The 26,834-nt window shown below is 41.1% G+C and overlaps 1 protein-coding gene across 1 annotated transcript in view; it reads left to right on the forward strand.

The window, feature by feature from the left end:
- FHOD3 (formin homology 2 domain containing 3) overlaps positions 1–26,834 on the forward strand; it is a gene marked incomplete at its 5' end in the record, with an annotated part of 759,322 nt that overhangs the window by 613,672 nt on the left and 118,816 nt on the right. Inside the window, 3 exons of the mRNA XM_007945666.2 lie at positions 1,253–1,387; positions 8,896–8,946; positions 15,907–16,121. Coding sequence (XP_007943857.2) covers positions 1,253–1,387; positions 8,896–8,946; positions 15,907–16,121 — 401 coding nt within the window. The remainder of the gene's footprint in view (positions 1–1,252; positions 1,388–8,895; positions 8,947–15,906; positions 16,122–26,834) is intronic.

Raw genomic sequence — 26,834 nt, forward strand, 5'->3', positions numbered from 1 at the left:
TAGATTGCCCAACCTTCCTTCCAAGGAGTGGCTGGTGGGTTTGAACCGCCAGCCTTCTGGTTAGCAGTCAAGTGCCTTAGGCACTATGCTACCAGAGTTCTCCAGGAAACATTAGCAGCTTGTAAAACGGGCATTTATGAGATCAGAATAATGGATTTCATAGCTCTGTAAGCTGTTTATCTTCCCACAAGGGAAAAAAAATAGTGTTTCAGTCTTGAGTGTAAAAGCCATTGAAAAAGAGCTTATTAGTATAAAATATTTCATTATCTAGATAATTCTCAAATAATTTATTACTGGTCCTTAAAAAACAATTTTCTCTCTATGCTGAAATATATAGAAGAACGTGAAGGGAAGTGGCAAGGTCCTCATTTTGCTCTTCGCCCAAGGGTACAGATCAGGCTTGCTCCTCTCTCTCCTCTCTGAGAGGAAGCCTCCACACAGCTGACCATCCACATCAGACTATCTTCACTGAACAGTCCAGATGGTGTGTCCAATGGTGTCTTTTGAACATGCTGAGTGTTTATGGATGCTTCTTGACATAGAATGAAGGTTTCTTAATTCTGTACAGGTTTCAGACCATTGGTCTTTTTTATTCTCATTTGTCATTATAGTACCTTGTTTAAAGATGACCTATTTTGAGGGGTATAATAAACTGATGTATGGTAATATATCCTTATTATTCTGGTAGTATAGTGCGTAAGGCACTTGACTGCTAACCAGAAGGCCGGGGGTTCAAACCCACTAGGCACTCCTTGGAAGGAAGGTTGGGCCATCTACTTCTGTAGTGATACCTCCTTGGAAACACAAGGAGGGGTTACTATGAGTTGGATCAGACTCAACGGCAGTGTGTTGCTTTGTTTGCATTTACATGAATAATAGAAAACAGTCTTAGATTGAAAGTTGATTCCAGCTTATCAAAGTCTGACATTAAACTAGATTTAATGCATTTCTATTTTATAGTTATTTCTAGAACTTCTTGGATAATAATATCACCTATCTTTGAATACTATGTAGATGTCAAGATTATTGCTAAGTATTTTATATACATTACCACATTTTGTCCTCTCAGCACAAGAAGAAGATTACTTTTCTCTGTACACAGATGGCGATCCTAAAACAGAAGACCTGAGATACTTAATAACTTTCCCCAAACACTACCAGCACCTGGCAGACCCTCAACTCTTGCCAAGGTCTGATTCCTACTTCACGGTCACCAGTCAAGCAAGTAAACATGAACTCATTGTGTCTGTAGGTCATCACCAAGCAGCCTTCTCACATCATCCTTTAGGCAGCACCAAGAGTCGTTGGCGGCAGAAAGAGAGAGGCGGCGGCAGGAGAGAGAAGAGAGGCTGCAGAGAATAGAAAGGGAAGAGAGAAACAAATTCAGGTAAGGAGGATTGAGGGGGTTTTGTTTTTTTAAAAAATTAATGAATTGAGAATTAAAGTACATGCCTTCACAACTCTGTATGATTAATGCTGGTATTAAAGGGTTAGGAAGTAATGTATTTGCTTCAGATTGTATCTGCATCTTCAAGGAAGAGCAAGACGTACCTGAAAGAGCCTAAGTCTGGTTTACTCAGAGGCTTGTCTTTCTCTAACCATATGCCAGGAAACTTGGACAGTCAGCCAAACACAATTAGTGACTTGTGTGTTCTTTGGTCCACCAGAATCTAAAATGGTCTTACCCAGGCCTTCCTGAGGACAAAGCCTAATTATCTTAACTTAATTTGACATTTCCTTCTAAAGTCCTTATGTTTTATTCATGTTCTGTTGGATACCTAAAGAATAGGCTTTTCTCATTTTCTGGTTTGCTTCCTGCTCCTTATACCAAAAAACAAAATGAAAAAAACCTCACTGCCATCAAGTCAATTCGGACTCATAGCAACAGCTAAAGGGTTGGTAAGTGGTAAATGTTTGTGAAAGTAGACTGCACCAACTTCCTTCCACTGTTCCCTGTAGCAGTCTTCATTTTCTTTATTGTTTTTGAAGAACAGTCTCTCCTCTTATGGGGAAAAACCTCATTGTGCTGCTCATTCCCAACCCGTTGTTCCCCTGATCTCCTTGGTTCATGTCCAGCTCCGATGATGTGGTCCCGAGAATGGCCCTGTCCAGGTTTCATATATTGGGCCAGCTGCCCCCTGACTGTCCTCTGTTTCCTTTGCCCAGCTCACCTGTTCTCCCCATCGTCCAGGTCATCCTCCTCGCTCTCCCCTTCCCTGAGCTCCATGCTGTGCTGTGCTGTCTGAGTCCTCTAAACACCAGGCTCTGGTTAGCAGTCAAATGCCTTAGGCACTACACCACTAGAGCTCATTTTTTCTGAAGTCACTCCAAATGAAAGACTTGCTGAGTCCTTCCTTCTCCATCTCATTCCTCCCTTTCTTCCTGTACCCCATTTTTCTATCCCTTTCTTTATTTTGCTTTTCCCTTCTTCTCTTCTTCTCCCCTTCAGTCTCTCCTATGCCTTCCACATTCTTTCTTTTTTTCCATTTCTCTCCCTTATCTCCATTTCCTGTTACCAAAAAAATAGCAAACCCACTGCCATTGAGTTGATTGCAATTCATAGTGACCCTCAGTTCAATTTATTTGACAAACAATATTCCCATTGCATACTCTTACTTAAATCTAGGAGAGTACCTAAGTAAGGAATGGAAAGCATTGTCAATGCAGATTTAGAGGTCCAATAACTTAGTTTTTTTCCAGTAGCCAGGAAAAATATATTTAATTGTAGAAATGATCAAATATAAACACAGTTACGAAGTTGCTTTAACTATAACTCACTTCTACGTGAAAACAAATAACTCCAAAAATGTGAGTGAAAAGCTAGCTTTCATAAGACCATGTTAATGGGCTACAGAAAGTAAACTAGCATCATTTCCCCTGAACTATCAAATTATATGAGGTTCTCTTGGAGGTTATCTCTTTTGGGAAGCGCAAGTTGTAAAACCACAGAAAAAGGTTAAATGAGTCTAGATTCATGGCAATATGAGAAACTTGCATATTTTACCACCAAATAGCAGCAGAGAATCTGACACCTTGAAAATTCTGAGATTAGCTTCAACATCCTTTTTTTTTTTAAATGTAAACCCTTAAAACAGTACCAGTTCTAGGAAAGATGGAATCAGCCCACTCCATCCTGTCTCTCTCATTGCATCTCTGAATGTAGCCATAATCATGGGCAGAGTGCATGGAGCTCCGAAAAGTCTGAATTGTAAAAGTAAGCAGTGGACTGGGGAGGGAGACTAGAATTCAAAGTTTCAACAAACAAGTGCGAAAGTTAGCTTTTAGCTCAAAAGTGCATACCCAGTGTGGGCTGAAAGAACTCCAAGAGAAGCTCCTCCTTTCCGGACTGAGACCCCTAAGCATCAGGCAGCAGGAGGCTTTACAGCAGCATCTTTCTCAGCCAAATTCCAGCCTTACCCAGCTATGGGTTTCTGGAGCCAAAAACTAAGCTTGGACATAATAGATAAAACATACCGCAGGTGAGGGGTAAATTCTTATAAATATCTGCTTGGCCAGGACAAACAGTAAAGCTCCTCACATACGCCACTCACCTCACCCAATAAAGATGGTGAATCAAAGGAGTCCTCCCTTCCCACAATCTCAGAGCAGTACTCTTCCCTGTTCATCTGTAATTTGGTCCTTTCTAATGTCTTTGGAGCCTCATAAAGTTTTTTCTGGTGAACGACTATCTTCTTATCTTAGACACTTATCTTCCACTCTGATACTCATGTGTGTCTATGCTTCACAGAGAAGTACCTTCCTATATCAGTGTATTTTGCCAGCATGTTTCTGATAGCTATTAATTCTAGTCTTTGGTGTCCTACTAACTAGCCGTGTAACCTTGAGTCACTAACTTAATTTCTCTAAATTTCAATTTCCTCATCTGTAAGATCAAATAAAGTCGACTAAGTAGCCTCTAGTAACTTTGCTGGAATAGTGCCTAAAGCATTTGACTGCTAACCAGAAGGCTGACAGTTCAAACCCACCAGCCACTCCTCAGAAGAAAGACTGGACAATCCACTGCTGTAGAGATGCTGCCTTGGAAACTCAAGGGTCCCTATGAGTCAGAACTGACTTGACAACAGTGAGTTTGATTTTTTTGGTTTTAGGTAGCCTCTAGGAACTCTGGTGGTATAATGCCTGAGGCATTTGATTACTAACCAGAAGGTTGGCAGTTCAAACTCACCAGGTACTCTGTGGAAGGAAGATTGGGCAATCTACTTCTAGAAAGATTTACCACCTCGGAAACCCAAAGGGGTCACTATGAGTCAGAATCGACTCGGTAGCCCTGAGTTTGGTTTGGTTTGGTTTAGGTAGCCTCTAAGGAGCTCTGGTGGCACAGCATCTAAGAAATTTGACTACTAAACCAGAAGGTTGATGGTTCAAACCCATCAGCTGCTCTGCAGAGGGAAAATGGGACAATTTACTTCCATAAAGACTTATCACCTTGGAAAGCCAGTGGGTGTCACTGTGAGTTGGAATTGACTCTGTGGCAGTGAGTTTGGTTTTACTGAGTGAGGTAGTCTCTAAGGAGCCCTGATGATGTAGTGATTAAGCTCTTGGATGCTAACTGAAAGGTAGGCAGTTCAAACTCACCAGCTGCTCCACAGTAGAACAATCTGGCAGTCTACTTCTATAGAAGATACAGCTTAGGAAGCCCTATAGGGCAGTTCTACTCTGTCCCATAGGGCCTCTAGGAGTCAGAATCTATTCAACAGCATTAGGTAGGTAGCCTCTGATCCTTTGCAGGCGTCATGTTATATTTGAGGCTCCTTTGGCCCCTGAAGTGGTGGAATCGTGCTGCTGTCATTGCCAGCAGCGTGACACGGGTATTTTGCCTTGAAGGTCTTGGTATCAGTGGCCCCTCTCAGTCATCCTAACTAACTTCCTGCTATCATGCCTGTCCACACTATAATTTGTAGCACAGTTCTGAGTACTAGGTATATGATCAATTGTGAGTTTTAATAATGAAAGCAATATGAAACCATGAGTCAGAGTCACTGCATAAGGAGACCTAAAGTAATAATACACCAGAGAGAACACTTGCCATAGAATAGACACTCACACACAGTCATATCATCATGCCATAATAAAAGAATCAGAAGTGCTGGGCCAAGCAGCAAGTTGGAAATCAAAATGAAACTTGCACTTCTGGAAAAATCTGAATGATGGCAAAGCCTGCCACAATGATAGGACTTAACATTGTGCCAGGCAAATTTTTAAGTACTTTTCATATGTAACCCACTTAATCTACACACCATGCTGTTATTATTCCCATTTTATAGATGGGGAAACTGAGCCATGGAAAAGTCAAGTTGCTTGTCCAAGGTGGCATGGCGACAACTGGCAGAGTGAGGACTAGACCCAGGCAGCCTGTCATCAGAGTCCATGCTTATAACTGTTCACCATTTGCTCTTGGTTGCACACAGGCCTTACTTGTTACTAAAGAACAGAATGATCCTGGTAAAAGGACTGTTGTCTGGGAAGGAATGCTGATCTTCAGGACAGATGATCAGCTATTAACAATGTTGACTACAATACCATTCTGCAAGTCAAGGGACATGAATGAAAAGAAATTCAAACAGAAAAGGGGAAAAGCTTTATAGAGTGGTCCTAGGAATTGCCCAAATGTCTTGCCTTTCACCAGCTATTTCATTGGTTTAGTTGTTTATCCACCACTCTCATCTATCACTGCCATACTGTGGTGGCTTGTGTGTGACTTTGATTCTGGCAGCTATGGCACTGGTATTTTAAATATGAACAGGGTCACCTTTGATGGACAGGTTTCAGTGGAGCTTTCAGAGTAAGACAGACTTGGAAGAAGGACCTGGCTATCTACTTCCAAAATAATTGGCCAGCAAAAACCTTATGAATAGCAGTGGGACATTATCTGATATAGTGCCAGAAAATGAGCCCCTCAAGTTGGAAGGCTCTCAAAATGTGACTGGAGAAACACTTCCTCAAAGTAGAGTTGACCTTAATGACATGGTTAGAGTAAAGCTTTTAAGACTTCCAGTTGCTGATGTGGCATGACTCAAAATGAGAAGAAACAGCTGTAAACATCCATTAAAAATCCAAATGTGGAATGTATGAAGTATGAATCTAAGAAAATTAGAAGTCATCAAAATGAAATGAGATTCACAAAGATCAGTATCCTGTGCCTTATCTTTCTTGCTCAGATTGCCTGGTAGGTTTAAACCACCAACTTTTTGTTAGCAGCGAAATGCCTTAACCACTGTACCACCAGAACTCCTTTTATCCTGTGCATTAATGAAATGAAATTGACTAAAAATGGCCTTTTTGAATCAGACAATCATATGGTCTACTGTGCCAGGAATGACAAATTGAAGAGGAATGGCATCACATTCATTGTCAAAAAGAACATTTGTAGATCTATCCTGAAATACAATGCTTATCAGTAATAGGATCATATCCATATGCCTGCAAAAAAGACCCATTAATACAATTATTATTCCAATTTATGTACTATCCACTAACACCTAAGATGAAGAAATTAAATATTTTTACCTACCAACTTCTGCAGTCTGAAAATGATCAAACATACATTCAAGATATACTGATAATCACTGGTGATTGGAATGCACAAGATGGAAATGAAGAAGGATCAGTAGTTGGTAAATAAGGCCTTCGTGATAGAAATGACACAGGAGATTGCATGATAGCATTTTACAAGACCAATGGACCTATTTCTTGGAAATATGTTTTTTAACCACATAAATGGTGATTATACATGTTGACCTTGCCATATGGAATACATGGGAATCAAATTGACTACATCTGTGGATAGAGATGAAGAAGAAACTCAGTACTATCAGTCAGAATAAGGACAGTGGATGACTGCAGACGGACCGTCAATTGCTTATATGCAATTTCAAGTTGAAGCTGAAGAAAATTAAAACAAGTCTATGAAAGCCAAAGTATGATCCAATAGAATGGAGGAGTTACCAAACAATATAATTAATATGTCATGCAAGTAAAGTTTTGCTGAAGATTATTCAATAACAGTGAAACAGTACATCAAAAGGGAACTGCTAGAAACTCAAGCTGGATTCAGAAGAGGACGTGGAATGAGGAATATCATTGCCAATGTTATATGAATCTTGGTTGAAAGCAGAGAATACCAGAAAGATGCATTCCTGTGTCTTATTGACTATACAAAAGCATTTGACTGTGTGGATCATAAATTATGGGTAACATTGCAAACAGTGGGGATTCCAGAATACTTAATTGTGCTCATTGGGAAACTGTACGTAGACCTAGAACCAGTTGTTCATACAGAACAGAACATGAGGATACTGCATGGTTTAAAATCAAGAGAGGTATGTATCAGAGTAATATCCTTTCACCATACTTACTCAATTTGTTTGCTAAGCAAATAATCTGAGAAGTCAGACTAAATGAAGAAGAATATGACATTAGGATTAGAGGAAGACTCATTAACAGCCTGCAATACACAGATGACACAATTTGTTTGCTGAAAGCCAAGAGGATTTGAAGCACTTACTAATAAAGAATGAAGACTAGCCTTCAGTATGGATTATACCTCAACGTCAAGAAAAGAAAAATCCTTACAACTAGACCAGTAAGCAACATCATGATAAGTGGAGAAAAATTGAAGTTGTCAAGGATTTAATTTTACTTAGATCCACAATCAACATCCACACAAGCAGCAGTCAAAAAATCAAATGACATATTACGTTGGACATATCTTCTGCAAAAGACCTCTTTAAAGTGTTTAAAAACAAAACAAAACAAAGATGTCACTTTGAGAACTAAAGTGTCCTGACCCTAGCTATAATATTTTCATTTGCCTCATATGCATCGGAAAGCTGGTCAATGGATAAGAAAGACCAAGAAGAATTGATCCTTTTGAATTGTGGTGTTGATGAAAAATATTGAATATACCATAGGCTGCCAGAAGAATGAACAAATCTGTCTTAGACGAAGTAAAGCCAGAATGTTCCTTAGAAATGAGGACAGAGAGGCTTCATCTTACTTACTTTGGACATGTCATCAAGAGGAACCATTCCCTAGAGAAGGACATCATGCTTGGTGAAGTAGGTCAACAAAAAAAGAGATGGATTGACACAACAATGGGCTCACACAAAGCAGTGATTGTGTTGTACATAGGGTCGCTATGAGTTGGAACTGACTCGAAGGCATCTAATAACAATAACAAGCAAACAAAAGTTGTTCTTTTGCTAGTTATATTATTGAATATGACATATAGCTTCCTGAACTGTGGAAAAATGTTTCTAGTAGAAAGTGATGAAGATCAACATGTATAAACAATAAGTATCTGAGTCTTTCTGTTGTTTTTTTCTTTCCCACCTAACTTGCTTTGCTCTCTCTGAGTTACTGCCCCTTGATATCCAGCAACTTTGCAACAAGGGGCAGAATACTTAAGCTACATTATGATGTCCTGTACTAGAAAACTGTGATGTTGGAGTTGGCCAGAAAAATAAATGGTTCACTGAGAGGTGACTGACCACACAGTCTTAAATCTTAGATTCAAATTGCAAGCTGACCAGCAGTAACAGAAAAGTAAAACATTAAAATTGTACAAGGTGGGGCATCTTAGGGGGGCAGAAAAAAGTGAACGCACAAAGCAAAATTTCCCGTGATCCCTGAATAGAAATTGAGAGTGGGAGAATGCAGAGAAAAGAATCCTGGGCTCAAAAGTCATGTTGTATTTGTTACTTTTAGAGCATAGCCTTTAAACTTGATTTTTTAAATTTATCTTCAACCACTTCCTATTCCTGAAGCAATGGCAGGCTTTCATGATACACTGCTAAGAATTTCTTGGCACTTTTCTGAGCATCTAATTATGTTATTTTCCTTCCCTATTTTGTTTCTTCTGCATATTTCCATTAGCCGAGAGTATTTAGACAAAAGAGAAGAGCAAAGACAAGCAAGAGAAGAAAGGTTTGTATATCTCTTTTTTTCCCTTTGTTAACCAAGTGGCACATGACTCTGCACTCATAACCAGTCATGCAGAGGAGACTATGTTAGTTAAAATAGAAGAGCTTCACCGAAGACACCTAAGACCTCAGGTAACTGATATTTTGCAGAGTAAGAGCATCTTCATCATCTAAATTTTCCAAGGAGGTAAGAATTGATCGTTTAGTGACATTGTGATAGGATGTGTATGTGTCTGTGCCTCCAAAACTCTTCTCCAAGTGAGGATGTTGTGGGTAACTACTGTCCAGTCAGCCCTCGACCTATGGCAACCCCACATACAATGGGTTTGGACTATTGTGATTCACAGGGTTTTCATTGGCTTTTTTGAAAGTAGAGCATCAGGGCTTTCTGATATATGATGTATTTTTAAAATACCCCACCACCGCCGCTGCCGCCACTACTGACACTGGGATAAATGTCCCTGCTGTGTGCTTCCCTGCCAATTGTTCCACCTTCCTTCAACAAATATTTGAGCACACATATCGTGCTGAGCACCAGCCATGATGCCAAACATGCCTGAGACGGTGGGAAAGTGTCTCTAGTGTAGGAAGTGATGAAGATAGACTGCTATAAACAATAACATATCTGAGTCTTTCTGTTGTTGTTTTTCTTCCCCATCTAACTTGCTTTGCTTTCTCTGAGTTACTGCCCCTTGATATCCAGTGACCTTGAAGCCAGGGACAGAATACTTAAGCTACATTATGATGTCCAGTACTAGAAAACTGTGATGTTGGAGTTGTCCAGGAAAATCTTAAATCTTAGATTCAAGTTGTAAGCTGACAAGTAAAACGTTAAAATTGTACACGGTGGGCATCTTACGAGTGCAGACAAAAGTGAATGCACAAAGCAAGGATGTGCCTGATCACTTATCTCTCCCCACCTGCACCCTGAACTGTACTCAGTTCCTTGATGGAAGAACCATGCCTATTTTTCCTTGGTATCCCCAATGCCCACTACAGTGCGTAGCACCTGATAAGGCATTCAGGAAAAGTATATGGAATTAATAAGTAAATAATGACCAATAGTTTTATTTGGGAGCTCTAGTGGTACAGAGGTTAAAGCATTTGGCTTCTAACTAAAAGGTTGATAGTTGGACCCAACAGCTGTTCCGTGGGAGAAAGATGAGACAGTACCCTTCCATAAAGATTTACAGCCTTGAAAACCCTATGGGGAAGTTCTACTCTGCCTTGTTGGGTTGCTCTGAGTCAGAATCAACTTGATGGCAGTGTGTTAGTTTTATTTAAAATATTCAAGCCATAAACCAGTCCATTAATTTCAATAGCAGCTTTGAATCCCAATAAGAGATACAGATTTAGTTTTGCCCCCAAGCTGTATATAGCCTGCAGTTGCCTCCTTTACCACTAGATGGGGTTACTGCATGGAGAGATGGAAAGGCTGATTTTCTGTGAGGGGCCAGCTGGGAACCTAACAATCTCTGCATCATACCAATAAAAAGTGAAATTGGACTAATTTTTTTTTTTCTTTTTTTATTCTGACTTGGGTGAAAGTTTACAGAGCAAATTCAATTTCCAACAGCAGTTCACATACACTTTGTCTCATGACATTGACTACATTTTACCACAATGCAACAGCTCCCCTCCCACTTTTCCTGATAGTTACCTCTTCCCTGTGTCCATCCCTCCATGCATTCCTGCCACCCCCCCAGCTGTCTCCCTGTGCATAAACAGCCCTTCTTTCTCCCATGATTGTTCTCTCCAAGGCATGTGTCTACCTAGTGTAAATGTTCACCTTATATGCCTGTTTTTTGTTTGACTGGAAGCCACAGGTGTGGGTTCAATTTCAGTCCTGATGGGCAGCTAGCAGCCATAGTCTCAGTGGTTCCATCAGACTCTATCAGACCAGCAAACCTGGTCTTTTTCTTTTTTTCCCCAAAAGATTTTGAGTTTTGTTCTACATTGTTCTCCCTCTCTATCCAAGATCTCTTACATAGGTCCCCCTCCAAGTGGTTGACAGTGGTAGCCAGGCACCATCTAGTTCTTCTGGTCTCATAGTCATAAAGGCTGAGGATCGCATGGTGTATTTGTCGCTTGGACTAATTGTTTCCATGAATCTTCGGTTTTCTTTATTCTTCTTTGCTCTGGATGAGGAAAGGCCCATCATTGCATCTGGATGGCTGCTTGCAAGCTTTTAAGATCCCAGTTGCTACTTGCCAAAGTAGGAGGTGGAACAATGTTTTATGTAGTATGTTATGCCAATTGAGCTTGATGTCCCCTGCAACTATGGTCCTGAGAAATTGGGCTAATTTTTCAGGCAACATCAACTAAATAGATCAGGGAAGTTTAAGACAGGAAAGATTGGAAGCTTCCTGTGTACAATTTAAAATTTAGATGTTTAGTCCATTATGGCATTGTTTTAATACCAACATTCGATCAGATTTTTCCCATCCTGATAACCAATTGTGGCTAGCAAATTTCGAGTGAATGATGCTTCTAAAAAAACTTCTGTTTCTCTCATTAGTACCTGTTTTTGTCATTGTGCTTGAGACATGTCATCTACTTTTCCTGAAAATCCTGTGAACTTTTTGCCCAGGCTTAACACAATGAGCTCTAAAAACAAAACTCTCCCTCTCAATTCTGAACTTCTTTGAGCTTTCTACAACTTGACTGTCAGGTTATATCCACATAGGCAAACAGAGCTGCAGAGGCTTGAAAACCCCTGGGGGAGATAGATATCAGGGTTCTGTGTCGGTTCTGAACTGGTTGAGATGATAACATAACGTTCCAAAGCCTTTAGAGGCCAAGTCTTTCTGGATATTATTTGCTGCTTTGTTTTCCAATGAAAACCTTCCCTTCTGCCTGGGAAACATGTGCCAGTGAGGTTGCAATTTCTCCCCTTTAGTTTTGCCCACAGGCCTGTCCCCTGTCCTCATAGCATGGGCCTTCTTAGCTGGTTCAGAACCGGCTCTCTATGGGATTCTTCCCTTGCATTTCACATTGAAGGTTTGGGAAAATAGCCAAGCATTTTCCTTTGGTTTGGACCAGCTGCTTTCCTTGGTTAGCTACTTCTTGAATTACCTGGGAAGATGGGAGAAAGAATTTCATTCCTGGTTGGAAAGCTGTTGGGGGTTCCCAGTAAGCCAGGAAAAAAGTAGATTTCCAACTCTAATGGAGTTGGAGAATGGGTAGGGGAACCAGTGGAGATCAGAGATGGAAAGAGGTACAGAAATAAAGGGAGAGTAGTCTGTCAATTCATTTTTCAAGACAGAGTTGGGTGTATTCATTGGATCTCATGTTTCTTACCCTTAATGCAAATGGCTCAGAAAAACACGGTGAGAGTCACAACAGATGGTCCTGAGGTTTATATCATGTAAGTGTAGCAAGGAGGATGTCATTTGAGGCCTACTTTGAGGCCTAATGACCATCCAAGCACATGTTGCTATTTATTTCTTTTTATTCCATTTAGTTTCATATCAGAAAGAGGAATAAAGAAATGAGATCCAGGCTGGGTGGGGAAATGTGGAGTTGGGAGGATCAATTCATTTTGGATTTGCCAGTCTACGGGGACTGGCAGGACATGGAGAGCAAATGCCTTATGGCAAGCAGGGGTAAAAGGAACAGAGTACAGGGGAAGGGTTGGGCCTGGGCTGGGATTTTGGAAATTATACTTAAAAGTGGTCAGTGAAGCAATAAAAGAGGGTTCTGAGCATTGCTTAAAAGAACTAAGGACAGAATAGAAGTTAGAGGGAACTAAATTTGGATTTGGGAGAATTTCTGAGTAGGATGGTGGCAAGAAATGGCCATCAGTAAGTAGGTTTAGGTTAAGCTAAGTCTGCTTGCAAGCAAGCAGGGTTTTTATAGTCCTGTGGGAAGAGATTGAGCCTGGGTATCTATCCCCTGGCTCCAGCAGCAGCCCTCCACCCTTGCCCCCATGCATGCTTGAGTTCATCTCAATGGTTTGTTTGCTTCTTTCCCATTGATCTGTGAGCACTGTGAGGGTGGGCTTTATTCTTGTTTATTATCATATCCCTAGTGCTGTTCTTAGCACATGATAGGCACTTGACAAAAGTTCAATAAATACGTGAAAAGATGAAGAATAAACAAATGATATGGGCAGAGGTAAGACATGTGGGAATATTTAGATGAAGACCGCAAGGTGAAAAGGGTTTTCTTGGGGTGGTGGTTTGTGGACGGAAAGCCCAGAGCCAGGAGGCTCCACTGGGGTCTTTCAGTTACAGGGCTATGTGACAGTGATCATATGGATTGATGGGCTCCCCAGATCAAGTATTCTTGGCTCCATGAGGGCATGAGGCACTTAGAATCGCTGTAAGGTCCTATTTCTTCCCCACAGACTACAGAGATTCACATAGGCAGAGAGCTGCTAAGTTGCAAAGTTCTCAATGCAGAGGGTGGGGTTCTTCCCATGCATGCCAACCCATTCTCACCGCTTCAACCCATTGCAGATGAACATGGCTACAGCTTCTTTTTTTTTAAAGAAGTTTCAGCAGATGTTGACCTCCATGCATCCCTTCTCCTGCCATTTTTGTCTACCACTCCTTAGGACAATTCAGGTTAAACCCTTGACTCTTCCCATATCTCATGGCTTCTCAGTGATGGCTTCCATGAGAACAGAGTGCACAGGAAGAGTGAGTCATTATTTTTGAGTTGCAACTATCCAGACTGTGGGATGAGCAATCCATGCAATCCTCCAGATAGTTGGGGTGAACCCTTTGGCTGGCAGCCCATGATGGTCAGCCCTGGCTGCCCACCAGGAGGGGTAGGTGGAGGCCAGAAATGAGGTTGGGCCAGTGAAAATGAAGGTCATACATGGGTTATCCTCCTGGCCTGAGACCTTTCAGGCAAGGTTTCATTCCCACCCTTCCTAGACTCTGGTTTTGTTGTAGCATTGCTTTCCTGCTTCATAATCCTGATCCACTGGACTTGTCCAAATCTTGTTCTTTGCATGCTATCCCTTACCTGCCCCTTTCTGCTGTCGCAGAAGCTTGGACTCTCTGTGGGAATTCCTGTGCTATCAAACTTCTCCAGGGCCTGGAACATTCCTGGCCTCCAACTTACTGCTACCCCATTTAACACGTATTGCTCCCTGCTGGGGTTCTGACTCTAGCAGCCCCTCCTCCCAAGATCACTTTCTCCCAAGGTTGCTTTCACTTCCATAGCCAGATGGTTTCTCCTTGCTGGCCTAAATGAAGTTCATACACCTTTTGTTACCTCTCCTACCTTTCGAGAGGAGATGTTGTCAACAAGGAAAGTCTAGAGTTTCTGAATCTTTTTATCTGGGTCTAGTTTCACCCTGTAACTGTGAGACAGCTGCTCTCTGTTGCCAGGCATCAGTGTTTGTGTGTACAGAGATACTGCACATCTTTTGCCTGAGAATCTCCACAAAGGCAAGCTCACTACCCAGGAAGATGCAGTTGGGTACATTTACCCCTCTGGTGTCCTGGACCAACAGGTCGACCTCTGCAGGCCAGGTGCTGCTCTGCAGGTTCTTACTGCATGCTGGGCTTGTTTTCCATCAGTTGACAAAGGCAAGGTGCCGAGGGAAAGAACAAAAGGATGAAAACCTTCTTGTTCTCAAAAATCCTATTATCTGCTTGTTGAAAAGAGACACACATGTGAAAAGATGACTAAATGTGCCAGGCAGTAAATGTAAAGTGCCATCTGAGTTGAATGGACTACATATCCGACATGAGTTCAGAGGCAAGGCCAAGATCACTTCCAGCTGTGGTGGTCAAGGCAGACTTCACAGAGGGAGTTGTGCATGCGAACTCAGCCTGAAGGGCAGGCTGCCTTTGGCTGGCAGGGAGAAGGGGTGATGATTCCAAACATGGGGAAATACAACGCACTTTAAGGATGAGAGTAAAAAAATGCATGTTTTCTAAATGCATTGTTTTTAAAGGTTTTAAATACATGCTGTGCCTTTCTTATCTGAGCAAATAAGGTGTGCCTTGTGCACTGACAAGGTGAGGGCTGAGTGGGCCAGAGTTAAGGGGTTCTCTGGTGGGAGGGGGTGGGCTAGAGCTGTGAATCCTAATGGGTGCAGAGCGAAGGTCCCAAATATGATGTTTCAAAGTTCAGTTGTGGGCAAGAGAGTCAGAAACCTGCTCCAGCTGAATTCGTAAATTTATTTCTGAGCAAATAATGGTGGGTAAAATTAGCAGACATCTGGAAGAGGCACATATTTCAAAGTTATTTTGGTCTGATCTATAAAGCACACTGTGAGGAATATGATTGGTAGCTGGTCTTAATAAACAGTTAGTGGGTTCTGCCTGCCTGAAATGCAAAACAGATGTATCTTTGTTCTTTTAAACTGACTTTGATGAATAAACTATATGTGACGTCAGGTCCAAGCTATTGGATGTCTCAGTCCGACTCAGAAATATTTTAGAATATAAAAAAGTTTCCATGGTCGACACTGAGAGAACAAAGTGAATTCCAGTTGCATTGCTGTTAGCATTGAAGCAGGTTCAGAAATTCAGAGAGGCCTCCGTCCAAACAACCCCGTTTGGTATTTGAGCCCATTGTTCCTCACTGCTGCACTGAGACATCCATCCTCCCATTGCATAGCTGTGAGCTCTGCTGAGAGCGGTTGGTTCTCAGCTGTCACCATAGGGGCTATTTGATGGTCATTATTGCTGTTTTGCATAATTGTCCACATTGTCTCCTAAAAGAGCAGCCTGGGATTCTGCAGCAGCGACCCAGGGTTTGGGGACCATGTGATGCTGCCATTTCCCCCAGTTTGCTTGGTTATGAATGGTACGGGTTTTTTAATCAGCAGCATCTTGGCTTGGCTGGGTGTTTTTTTGGCAGACTGACCCTCCAGTCAGCTCTGCGCTGTGCTCGGTGCATCAGGAAACCAGCTCACTCTGCAGGTGTTTCATCCATAAACAAGCATCAGCCACGGGCTCCTCTTTCTTTTTACGGAAACCCTTTGGAATTTAACTTTCAGATACAAATACTTGGAGCAGTTGGCAGCCGAGGCACATGAGAAGGAGCTGAGAAGCCGAAGTGTGAGCCGGGGTAGAGCTGACCTCTCCTTGGACCTGACCTCACCAGCAGCCCCTGCCTCCCCCACCCCTCTGAGCCATAGCGCTTCATCTCTAGATGCACCAGCTGCTCTCCCGGTACCATCCTCCTCCCCGGAAACACCTCAGCATCCCCAAGGTGAGTGCAGGGAGAGGAGAGGGAAGAGTGATGGATTAACACTAGACAGGCTAAGATGGTAACACAGTAAAAGTTCCTACCTGCATGCTAATACAGAAACAGCAACTAAGGGTAAGTTTAGGGGTGATTGTAGCCTATGTGCCATGCTAAGAAACTTTGATCTCTTCAGAGCCATTTGTGTGAAGGCAAAATTATTTATGTATGACCATTGATAAGGGAGAATATATTAAAGAGGACTGACTTTGACATTTAATCCTAAATCACAGAGTATTAACTTAGTATTTTATTATGTAGATATGTGGATCTGCCCCAGAAAGTGATTTTTTTTTTTTTTTTAATGTCCTGGCATAGCAATTGTCAGTCTCATTTAAATTATATTGATGGAGAATATAATTAATTAAAGCAAGCAAAGAAAAATGTTGACCTAATGAAAATAGAAGTTAAATATTGAAGAAGAAATTTTCAACCTAGTAAAAATTACTAGCACATGAAATGTGTGGGTGTGTGTGTACACGGTACAGACAGGCAGATTCCTCCCTGGAGAAATTCTCTGTCGTCTTAGCTTTATTTGGAGAAAAACAACAATATTGTCCACTGCATCCTTTGCATATTAGCTGGTTTCCTGTCTGCTCTGTGAGTTGTGGGTTAGGACAGGGCATGGTTCTTGGGCACTGTCTCCTACTCAGTGCTTGTTGATCAGCCCTGCAGCTATCACTATTTGGTTTAATTGAGTGTTATGGCTTGCAGCCTGATGTGGACTTAGCCAACAGAGGAAAACAGAGACACTAAACTTTTAACTCTAGGAGTGTTGACTAAATATGGTGTAAAGTTTAATTTAAACAAGGGAGAACTCAACGACCTCAGCAGAACTGGATGTAATGGAACAGTAGTGTCTGTCCAATTCTTCTTTGGCTCTCCATGCCTCAGGGCTCGTTCCGCAGGAGCAGGCTGGCCCCACTACAGCTTTCCATCAGTCCAGTTACTCCAGTTCTCTGAGCCATGGAAGATTGTCCCCAGCAGATGGCTCAGTCATAGATGAGTAATGGTCGGTCTGAAAATACTGAGATTCTGAGAATCAGGAAAACAGACTGTCCTATAAGAGCACCGTGTTTCCCAACCCTGCCTTATATCATTACTATATCTAAATTGTGGTATTTCTAGAGCCAAATGAAAAACCTCCTGCAAACTTGTGCTTCAGCACTTAATCTTGGTTCTTTTAACTCTTAAAAGTCATACCTCCAGCAGTTTATAGAATGATGGTCTAATCTATAAAGCACACAATAGCCCCAGGCAGAAAGGGAATTGTCAGCATCCAAGAGTACTATTTTTCCTCAGATTTTTAGTCTACTTGATGTTTGCTTGTGGCAAAGAGACAGTTCCTCAAGTACTTCCCCCAGTTATAGTTGAAGTTTGGGCTATTCTATGCAATTAAAAAGATAGAATAGTTTAAACTTCAATAAAGCAGAAAATAATGACTTTGTATATAAACAATATTCATTTGGGTAATACAAAGTTATTTCTGACACTTTCAGAAAGATAAATTGCAAATGTTATTTTCCTTCAAAGAAGTCATTATTAATAGAGACTGAGAGAATGTTTGATGTCACTCAATAAATGATAGCTGTAGCTGAAAAAGTAATGCTGGGCTTGAATTTAGACATAATTACAAATTAATAAAATAGCAAGGTATGATTTTTTTTTCCTGCAGGGAGGGGGGGAACTCCTCTTACTGAAGTTTAAAGAGCTGTCCATCATATATTAAGTAATTATGATCCAAATCAGTTGGAAACAGTATTCTAACTCCCTCATGCCAATATGTGACTAAGTTATAACATTGAAAATTATGTTGTTGTTGGGTGCCCTTGACCCGATTCCAATTCATAGTGACCCTAAGTGACACAGTAGAACTGCCCCCATAGGGTCATAGAGTTTTCTTGGGCTGTTATTTTCACAGAATCGGATTGCCTGGTATTTCTCCTGTAGAGCCGTAGGGTGGGTTCAAACAAACCGCCAGCCTTTTGGTTAGCAGCCAGTGCTTAACCATTTGCAACACCAGGCCTCCTTTTGGAAATTATGGATGTATAAACAGAAACCCTGTATAAGGATGACCTCTGAGGTTTCCCTCTGATGTGGAGAGCCCAGTTTGCTAGAGTTCTTTGAAACACTCCACTAGCATCCAATTAATGGTCTATTATTTCTACCAGGTCCCATTTTCAAATGTTCAAAGTAATTTTTTGCTTATCCCTAACAGTTATAATGTCCCAACATCTGGAGGAAGAATAAAAAATATGATCACACATCCAGATGTCTGTCCTGCCCCAGACACCTGACATTATTTCGTCCAAATGTGCCAGAGATTGACTTGCAGTTTCACTCTTTATCCACATGGAATCCTGTGACAATAATACACTTCACATTTTTGTAATGCTTTGCCCTTTTCCCCAAAAAGGCTCCTATTTAATCCCTTCCTACTTAATCCCTTGTTATGCATCTGAGTAAATAGGGGGAGACATTATTATTTATATTTTCCTGGACTCAAAGACATTGGAAGATTTGCTTAAGAGCTTATGGGCAGTGTTGAGCGCAGTCTTTTCATTCCCATTCCAGCCATTTTTCATGGGTTCATGGCACCATATTGTTTGTGGTGGTGTTCACAATAACATCTTACCATCTCTTTGCTTACCATCTCCCCAGTGCCTATAAAAATTGCCATCTACGGTTAAGAATTATATTCACTAAAAGGAAAAACTAGTTTCTGCTATTGAATTATATATACCTCAGGACTAAAGGTCAGTTTATGTTTTCTTTTATTAAAATTCCTTACTCAGATTCTAGGAAACTTTTAGAAGCACAAGACATGAAAACATTAGAAACTACATTTCCTTTCCCTTACAAAATATATTTAAAGAGAAGGATGGGCTAATGGTAAAATACCAATAACATTATATGTCATCTAGTCAGATCTTTCAGCCAAGAACTTTCTCAGCTAAATCTGCTGTAACTTTTGTATAAATTACGCCACTGCCCCCACCTTCAAGTCTATGTGTGCCTGAATTAGTTTTCCATCTGGCCCTCTTGTGGCTCACAGCAGATGTTTGTTCCAATACTGCATGGACTTAGTGCTGATGGTCTGAGTATTTTTCCTCTGTGCAAAACTACTAGGCCGAAGTAAGAAGCAAACATACTATATTTTTACACAAATAACCCATGTGTTACACATTTTTCTGCAAATTGCATTCCCCTTACGCATTCATTTCCTATGCATGCTTTGTGCATTATGTGTGTATGTACATTGACATGGGTGTATTATTTGCAAAAATAAACATGATATATGTGTGCTTTCATTTGTACTGTACTTTAATTAATGGAGATAATCTGTCTAAACTTTAGGTAAATATGGATGGGCTCTCTCTCCATCCATTGCTTTGATCATCTTTATTCTTTTTCTAAGTCCTGGCAGTATACATCAGAATATCTATCTAATAAGTCCATCTCCTGATATTTAAAAAACTCACAGATGACTCTAGAAACAAATAAGTTATTTTCACTAATCAGAGAAAAATGTACAGTGTTCTTTTATGTCTATATATATAGGGATAATTCTTCAATATAAGTCTTGGGAAACTTATTCTGAGGATTTGGTACAGACAATTTGTGCTCAACTACTAACCTGAAGGTTGGCAGACTGAACCCAACCAACAGTGCCATGAAAGAAAGGCCTGGAAACCTGCTTCTGTAAAGATTACACCCAAGAAAACCCTATGGAGCAGGTCTACTCTGTAACACATGAAATTGACTCAATGGCAATGGGTTTAGTTTTTCTATTTTTTATGTGCCTCTAGATGAAGTCAGTATATCAAAGTAACCTATCGTCACCACAGATGTCAAATCCAGGTAACTTGTATCATGGAAATAAAGTGAGGAAAATGACTCATTTGAAGTACTGACAAGCATAGCAATTCCTCTGGCCTTCTAATCCTCAAATGCAAAATAAAATGTAGACATATTTGGTTATACCATGAAATGCTCAGTTCATTTAAATGAATAATCATTTTTCATGTAGGCATCTACTCATCATCACAGCTGTCATCATTGGTACCAGTCTTTGAGCATCTTTGTCACCTTCGTTGTATAACATGTTTTGAGTCTTCTTCCGGTGTAGGCACTCTCCTAGGTTACCTAATCCACATGGCAGAAATCAGAAACATCTGTGATCCTATTTCCAACTGGCATAGTAGCAATGGAATATTGTCAGTCATCAGCCTAACGCATGCTGGTTTCCTTGCATAAAGCTTTTGGACATTCAGTATTTCATGAATTGGCAGGATATTAGATTCCTTGTGGTTCTGTGACTCAGGGCTACCCCACCTCCCCATAACTCACCTGACTGCCTCTACTTAATGCCATTTGGTCAATTAACAGAATCTCTCAGGAACCCTACCTGAGGCCAAGGTTTTGCCTGCAACACCTGCTATAGGACTTTATTGAGAGCCTTTGCAAATCACTGGGGTTTTTTCTACCTTGCTATTCTCAGTCTGGAAAAATGGAAAAAGGCAAAACCTTCCTTTTTCCCCCCTGTAATGAATCACAGTTACCTGATTGTATTTTCCTGTACCACATTTTAAACATTGAACAGTCTTGAGTTCTTGTGAAAGTATAAACAATGTATAAACCTTAAGTAAATTCAGGGCATAGTGTGGCATTGGCGAAGTTGTTAAAAGAGGACGTTATATGATGAAGATGATGTTTTCATAGATAGCTATTGTTGTTGTTGTAGTTATGTGCCGTCGAGTCTGACCCGACTCATAGCGACCCTTTCTTGGGTTTCTGAGGTGGTATCACTATGGAAGTAGATTGCCCAACCTTCCTTCCAAGGAGTGGCTGGTGGGTTTGAACTGCCAGTCTTCTCATTAATAGTCAAGTGTCTTAGGCACTATGCTACCAGATAGCTATTAGATGTAAAGAATTGTGAAGGGTCTGACACATCACCCTACTCGTAAGCTAATAAGTTGGCCTGCCACAATTTCATGAACACTGGCAGAAGATACAAAACTGCTGGGGCGGAGACAAAGGGCTTTATTACTCATAGCAATAGTAGTAGCCAGATTATTAGCATTTGTGCTGTTTCTCCAAGCTGCAACTCCCACAGGGTCATGTACATAGAGCCAAGTGACACCTGCCCACACAGTGTGTGGAATCTGAGGAAAGGAACCCAAACTTAGGGATGCTGAATCTTTTATAATGGGCAGCAAGAATGCCTTCCTTCACAACTTGAAAAATGTCATCAATGTCCCTGAGTTGTAAATAGGGAAGTTGTTATATTGGTGAATGTCTTGTGTATATTTTCACCACAATGGAAGTAAAGGGGGAAAAAAAAAAAAGAAGAATGCCTCCCTTTTGTCCCAGAGAGAGGGGGACAGTATCTTTATTACACTATGCAATAAACAAAGCATCTCATCTCTTTGCTCTAGGGAGACACACTGTCTCTGTCTTCCAAGGCTGTTTGCCATTCAAACATCCTTGGAAAGATAGCGCAGAACAAAGGTTGTCAGTGCTTCTGCTCCCAAACTACAGAAATGTGAGAGACCCATGGAGAATTGTTTTCCAATGTTATTATTATAATAGTTAACCAACCTTTATCATCCAATATGAATCCTAAAGTATGTCTACATAAAAGATTCAAGTTTTCAACAGCAATAAGCTTGTTTGTTCTCTTTTAATAAAAACAAAGAGCATCAAAAGCTGCAAGACCTAGTCTAGATCAGGCACTGGGAGTGAATGAGCTTATCTGAATCCAGAGAGGTGAACGGGGACTCGGGCTTATTGGCTGGGTGAGACATGAGTACATTTCCTGCCAGGTGGGAGATTTCAGGGAATGCTTCCAGATACAGTCAGGAGCCTCCACATGTACAAACAATGAAGATGCTTCGGTCAGTGTGGTGCTTTGAATTTCCACAGTCAATGACTGTGACCTGGGAAGAGCACAAAAGAATGATTCTCTTGCTCTTTCTAACATCCATGTCTGTACTTCCTGACTTCCCCCCTGTTGTCTTCATCACTCCTTTCCCTACAGCATTCCTACCTTTTCCCTCATCACTCTTATAACACGTTGGCACACAGTGATGCAGTACTTGCAAGATAATCACACGCTGGATTTCCAGTCCTTAATCTTATGCTTTTTCAAGAGAACCTCTGGGTTCAGTGACCCTGAAATCGGCTTGTGGACCTCTGGACATGGCATGCATCTTTGGAGCGTTCTGAAGCTGGAACTTCCTCTGAGAAAGCTGCCTCTACCAGATACAGTGGGAAGTTCCAGGAGCTTGTTACTGACTTGCTAGATCCAGCAGCTCTGAGTCCCCCTGAACCCTCCAGATAATCGCCAAACTCAAGGTTCTACTTTCCTTTCCCATCTTCTCCATTTCTTATCATTGTTTCTCACCATTTTGTCTCACTCATTCTCATCATTCTGTTTAAGTCATCTTACTGACTTTTCTCTTGCCTGCCACCTAAGTGTTGAGTTTTTCCAGGAACCTTTCCTCAGCTCCTCTCTCTCACCATAACACACCCTCTCTCTGGGCCCTTGATCCATGCCTGTGATTTTAATTACCCCATGTGCTGATAACTGTCAGGCCTGTATATCTAACCTTGGTCTCCTTGACCTCAGGATGTGTATCCATTCTCTTTAAGTACCTCCATCTGAATGTCCCTCACACTTTAGACTTGCCAGGTACCAGTCTGAAGGACATTCAGATGGAGCTGTCACCCATAAACTCCTATCCCTAAACCCATTCTTACCTTCTATTCCTCATCTGGTTAAGATCCTCTCTTTTGGTCCAGTCATTTAAGCTGGAAGCATGCATGTAATTCTCGATTTCTCTCCTTCAGTGCTCACTACCCACATTCACTCACTCACCAGTTGTCTGTTCATCTCCTTTCTCTCAAATCACCCTGTCTCTCCATACCAACACCTTAGTCATGGCCTCCACTATTTCCACTGTGGACCATTCGATTAGCGTTTATACTCACCTTTGTTATCCCTCAGTGCCAAGAACAGAATAAACATTTGGTAAATGTTTGATAAATGAAAGAATGAACAGCTGAATGAATAAACATGATAAAAGGAAACAGATGCATTAATGTACTGACAACTATTTCCCCTTTACTCAGTTTTGTCACATGGACCATGGATAGAAAACAGGCTTGATTATACCAGCCACTCTATAAAGACTGAAGAATTGATAGAGAAGGAACTTTTGCAGACAGCTAATGTAATTTAGGCTCTCTGGTGGAGCAGTGGGTAAAGCATTCAGCTGCTAACCAAAAAATTGGCGGTTTTAACCTACTTGCCATTCTGTGGAAGAAAGATGAGACAGTCTGCTTCTATAAAGATTTATAGCCTTGGAAACCCTTATGGGGCAGTTCTACTCTGTCATGTAGGGTTGCTATGAGTTGGAAGCAACTCGAAGGCAGTGAGTTTAGTTTTTAATGTAATATATCTGGGCTATGTCTTTTCGAGAATCTAACTCCCCCTCCCCCCGCAAACCCACCAGCCACTCCTCAGAAGGAAGGTTGGGCAATCCTACTTCCGTAGTGTTACTGCCTCGGAAACCCAAGGAGGGGTCGCTATGAGTCGGGGCCGACTCGACGGCAAAACAACAACAACCCGCAAAAAAAGAAAAACACCAAACCTGTTGTCATCATGTTGATTCTGACTGTTAACTATGGAAGACTCAGAGATGGTTATAGACAAGTTGATAGTTGAGATACTTATTCAGTTGCCTTATAAAAATTTTTTACATCAACTTTATTGAGTTCTAAGTACTATAAAATGCACATACTTTATGTGATCATTTCAATGGTTTTGACAAATGCACATACTTTTCTAGTCCCATTCATCATATAGAACATTTCTGTCAGCTCATAAGGTGGTTTTTTGGGATATTTTAAAAATATATTTTCAGTAAAATTTTACATAGCAAATTAAGTTCCCATTTAACAATTACTATACAAATTGTTCAGATGTTTTGGTTGCCTTTTTCACTATGTTTTAACCTTCTTAGTAATTCCCTTCTGGATATTTTGCTTCCCACAATCCAGTTTTCCTGGCCCCTTACCCTTTGTATCATGAGTACATCATCTTTTCTTTAGACCTTTTGCTGACCTCAACTGCCTTTTAAAATACCCTTTGGTGAATTTCCTTCTAATTTCAGATATCCATTTATTTGTGAATGCATATGCTAGCAAGTGCAGATAAACTGGGTTGTTGACTAAATGGAAAACCACATCCATAAGTAGGAGCTCTGGTAGCATAGTGCCTAAGGGACTTGACCACTCACTAAAAGGCTGGCAGTTCAAATCCACCAGCCACTCTTCGGAAGGAAGATGGGGCAGTCTACTTCCGTAGTGATAATGCCTCGGAAACCCAAGGAGGGGTCACTATGAGTCGGCACAAAAACAACAACAACATCCATAAGTGACCAGGTGAAAGTGAGGAAGGGTTAACTCTTCTGGGTGAGAATTTAAAAGTGGAATTTATAGTTGTATCCCAGTCTCAGGCCACCTGGTTCTGCTTGCATTTGGTCAAAGTTTGCTGGCAGGAAGAACTAATGGTTTCTTTAGCTATGATTTTTTTTTTTTTTTTAATATTACAAAGTCTCAACTATGACTTCAGAGGACACTTGAGCTTGAAAAATATTTTAGGGAAGATATTTTTTATGTTCGCTTGAGTTTCCAATGCCTGGCACTGTGCCTGGCCTATGAAATATATTTTGAATGAATGAGTTTTTCTATTAGTCACACTGGAGCATCTAATTTAGAGGTGCTCAGTGCTGAGGAGACATTGGTTATCAGGTGGTGGAATTCTTGCCTTCCAGGCAGGAGACCTAGGCTTGAGTTGTAGCCAGTGCACCTGATGTGCAGTCACCACTTATCTGTCAGTGGAGGCTTGCATGTTTCTGTGAGGCTGAGCAGGTTCCAGTGGACTTCCAGACTGTGACAGACTAAGAAGAAAGGCCTGGTGATCTACTGCTGAAAATCAGCCAGTGAAAAGCCTGTGGCTCCCAGCATTCTGTGCTTGTTGTGTGTGAGGTCACCATGAGTCAGGGGCCAACTCAACAGTGGCTAACACCACCACCACATCCTGCTAGGCCTGAACAAATGAACTAGCCAAAACACTCAAAGTCAATCAATGTACTTGTTGGGTGTCATTATTTAGGACTTTGGTTTTAATGTTTGTGTATCTTTTCCAGAATAATAATTTTTCTTTTCATGTCATTGATATTTGTGTCTGTGATTTGACAAGACCTAGAGCTTCTGTTTAAAAGCATTACCAGTTTGGAATTAGACACTTCAACCTTGAGGAGAAGCTTGTCTTCCTATTTGCTGTTGCAAGGAAACAGGTACCTAGTTAGCCAGAAGCTCCACCAGCCCTCCTGAGCAGGGGAGGACTAATGAGGTTTGGAGTCCATCTTGCGTGACCTTGTTTGAAGCAAGCCAAGAGCTCTCTACTCTGGCTTTAGAAGAGGTATTTAAACAAGTTCAGAGAAAGCCTTCAAAACCTGGGTGGACATGTGAAGTCACATGGTTTAGGCTCAAGATGGTGATACAAAATTACTCTTAAATTGCTTTCCATTTCCTGTTTATTGCATGAAATAAAATCAATATTAGAATAATTGGACTTGAAACTGGCTTCATTTGTCCTATATGATACAACACTGGAGTTATATAAAATACGTGTTTAATACATAGACTCAATCATAAGTATGCTCTAGAGTATAAAAGAGAAGTATGAATGACAGTTTACATAGTTCTTATAATCTCACCAACATTCACCTCAAGTGCATGTCCCTGAGTTAAAATGAGATGATGGGCAGGAGTCTCTTTTTTGTTTTTTTTCAGGGGGCAATTCCTGGTTCCCATGTGCCTCTAGAAGTGTGAACAACTTGCTGCATCAAATGTGATTTTAGAGTTTAAGGATTTATATTTGGAGGTAACATGGCTCATGAATGCAAGGCCAGTACTTCTTATGGTGTTCCATTGAAGCTTAATGAAAACCTTGATTGGAAGATGAGTATGGTATCTATAAAGTGACACCTTCTAAAAGGACTTTTGGAGATAATTTTGACTATGTATCATTTTCATCTCCAGAGATGACTTAGGCCCTAACCTGTTTAGAAAATCTAGCTGTGAATTTTGAAGACAAAGGTGGGCTAAATGTTGAAGGCATAGACATTAGATTGATGAATCAGTGCTGGTGATAAAAACTGTTTCTTTTGTAAAGCTTAGTAGGTTGAGTTTGTGCCCATTGTATTGAAACTTTTCCAGTGGAACAGTAGATCTCAACCAGGAGTGATTTTGCTGTGTGCCCCCCCCCCTTCCAGGGAACATTTGGTAGTATCTCAAGATACAAATGGAAGGGGAGGTACTGTTGGCATCTGTGGTAGTTAAAGTTGTATGTCAACTTGGTGTTGGGCCTGGTTGAGTGGCTGGGCAGCTTGTGGTAGTTATTCCCCATGATGAGACTGGCAATCAACTCCATGGTGGGATCTACCACACACTGCTGAGTAGCTGCTTTGAGTATGTGGTCTGCTTCCTGTATATAAGCAGCAGCTTGGGGAATGGTCTCTATGTCATGCTTGAACCCTGCATGTAGCCGTGTCATTATTCAGCAGCCTGCCATGCTCTACCAACCTTGAGACGTTCAATGGAGTTGAA

The sequence above is a fragment of the Orycteropus afer genome, unplaced genomic scaffold (genome assembly GCF_000298275.1).
Source record: "Orycteropus afer afer isolate SDZICR_OR568_19922 unplaced genomic scaffold, OryAfe1.0 scaffold00141, whole genome shotgun sequence".
Lineage (NCBI taxonomy): Eukaryota > Metazoa > Chordata > Mammalia > Tubulidentata > Orycteropodidae > Orycteropus > Orycteropus afer.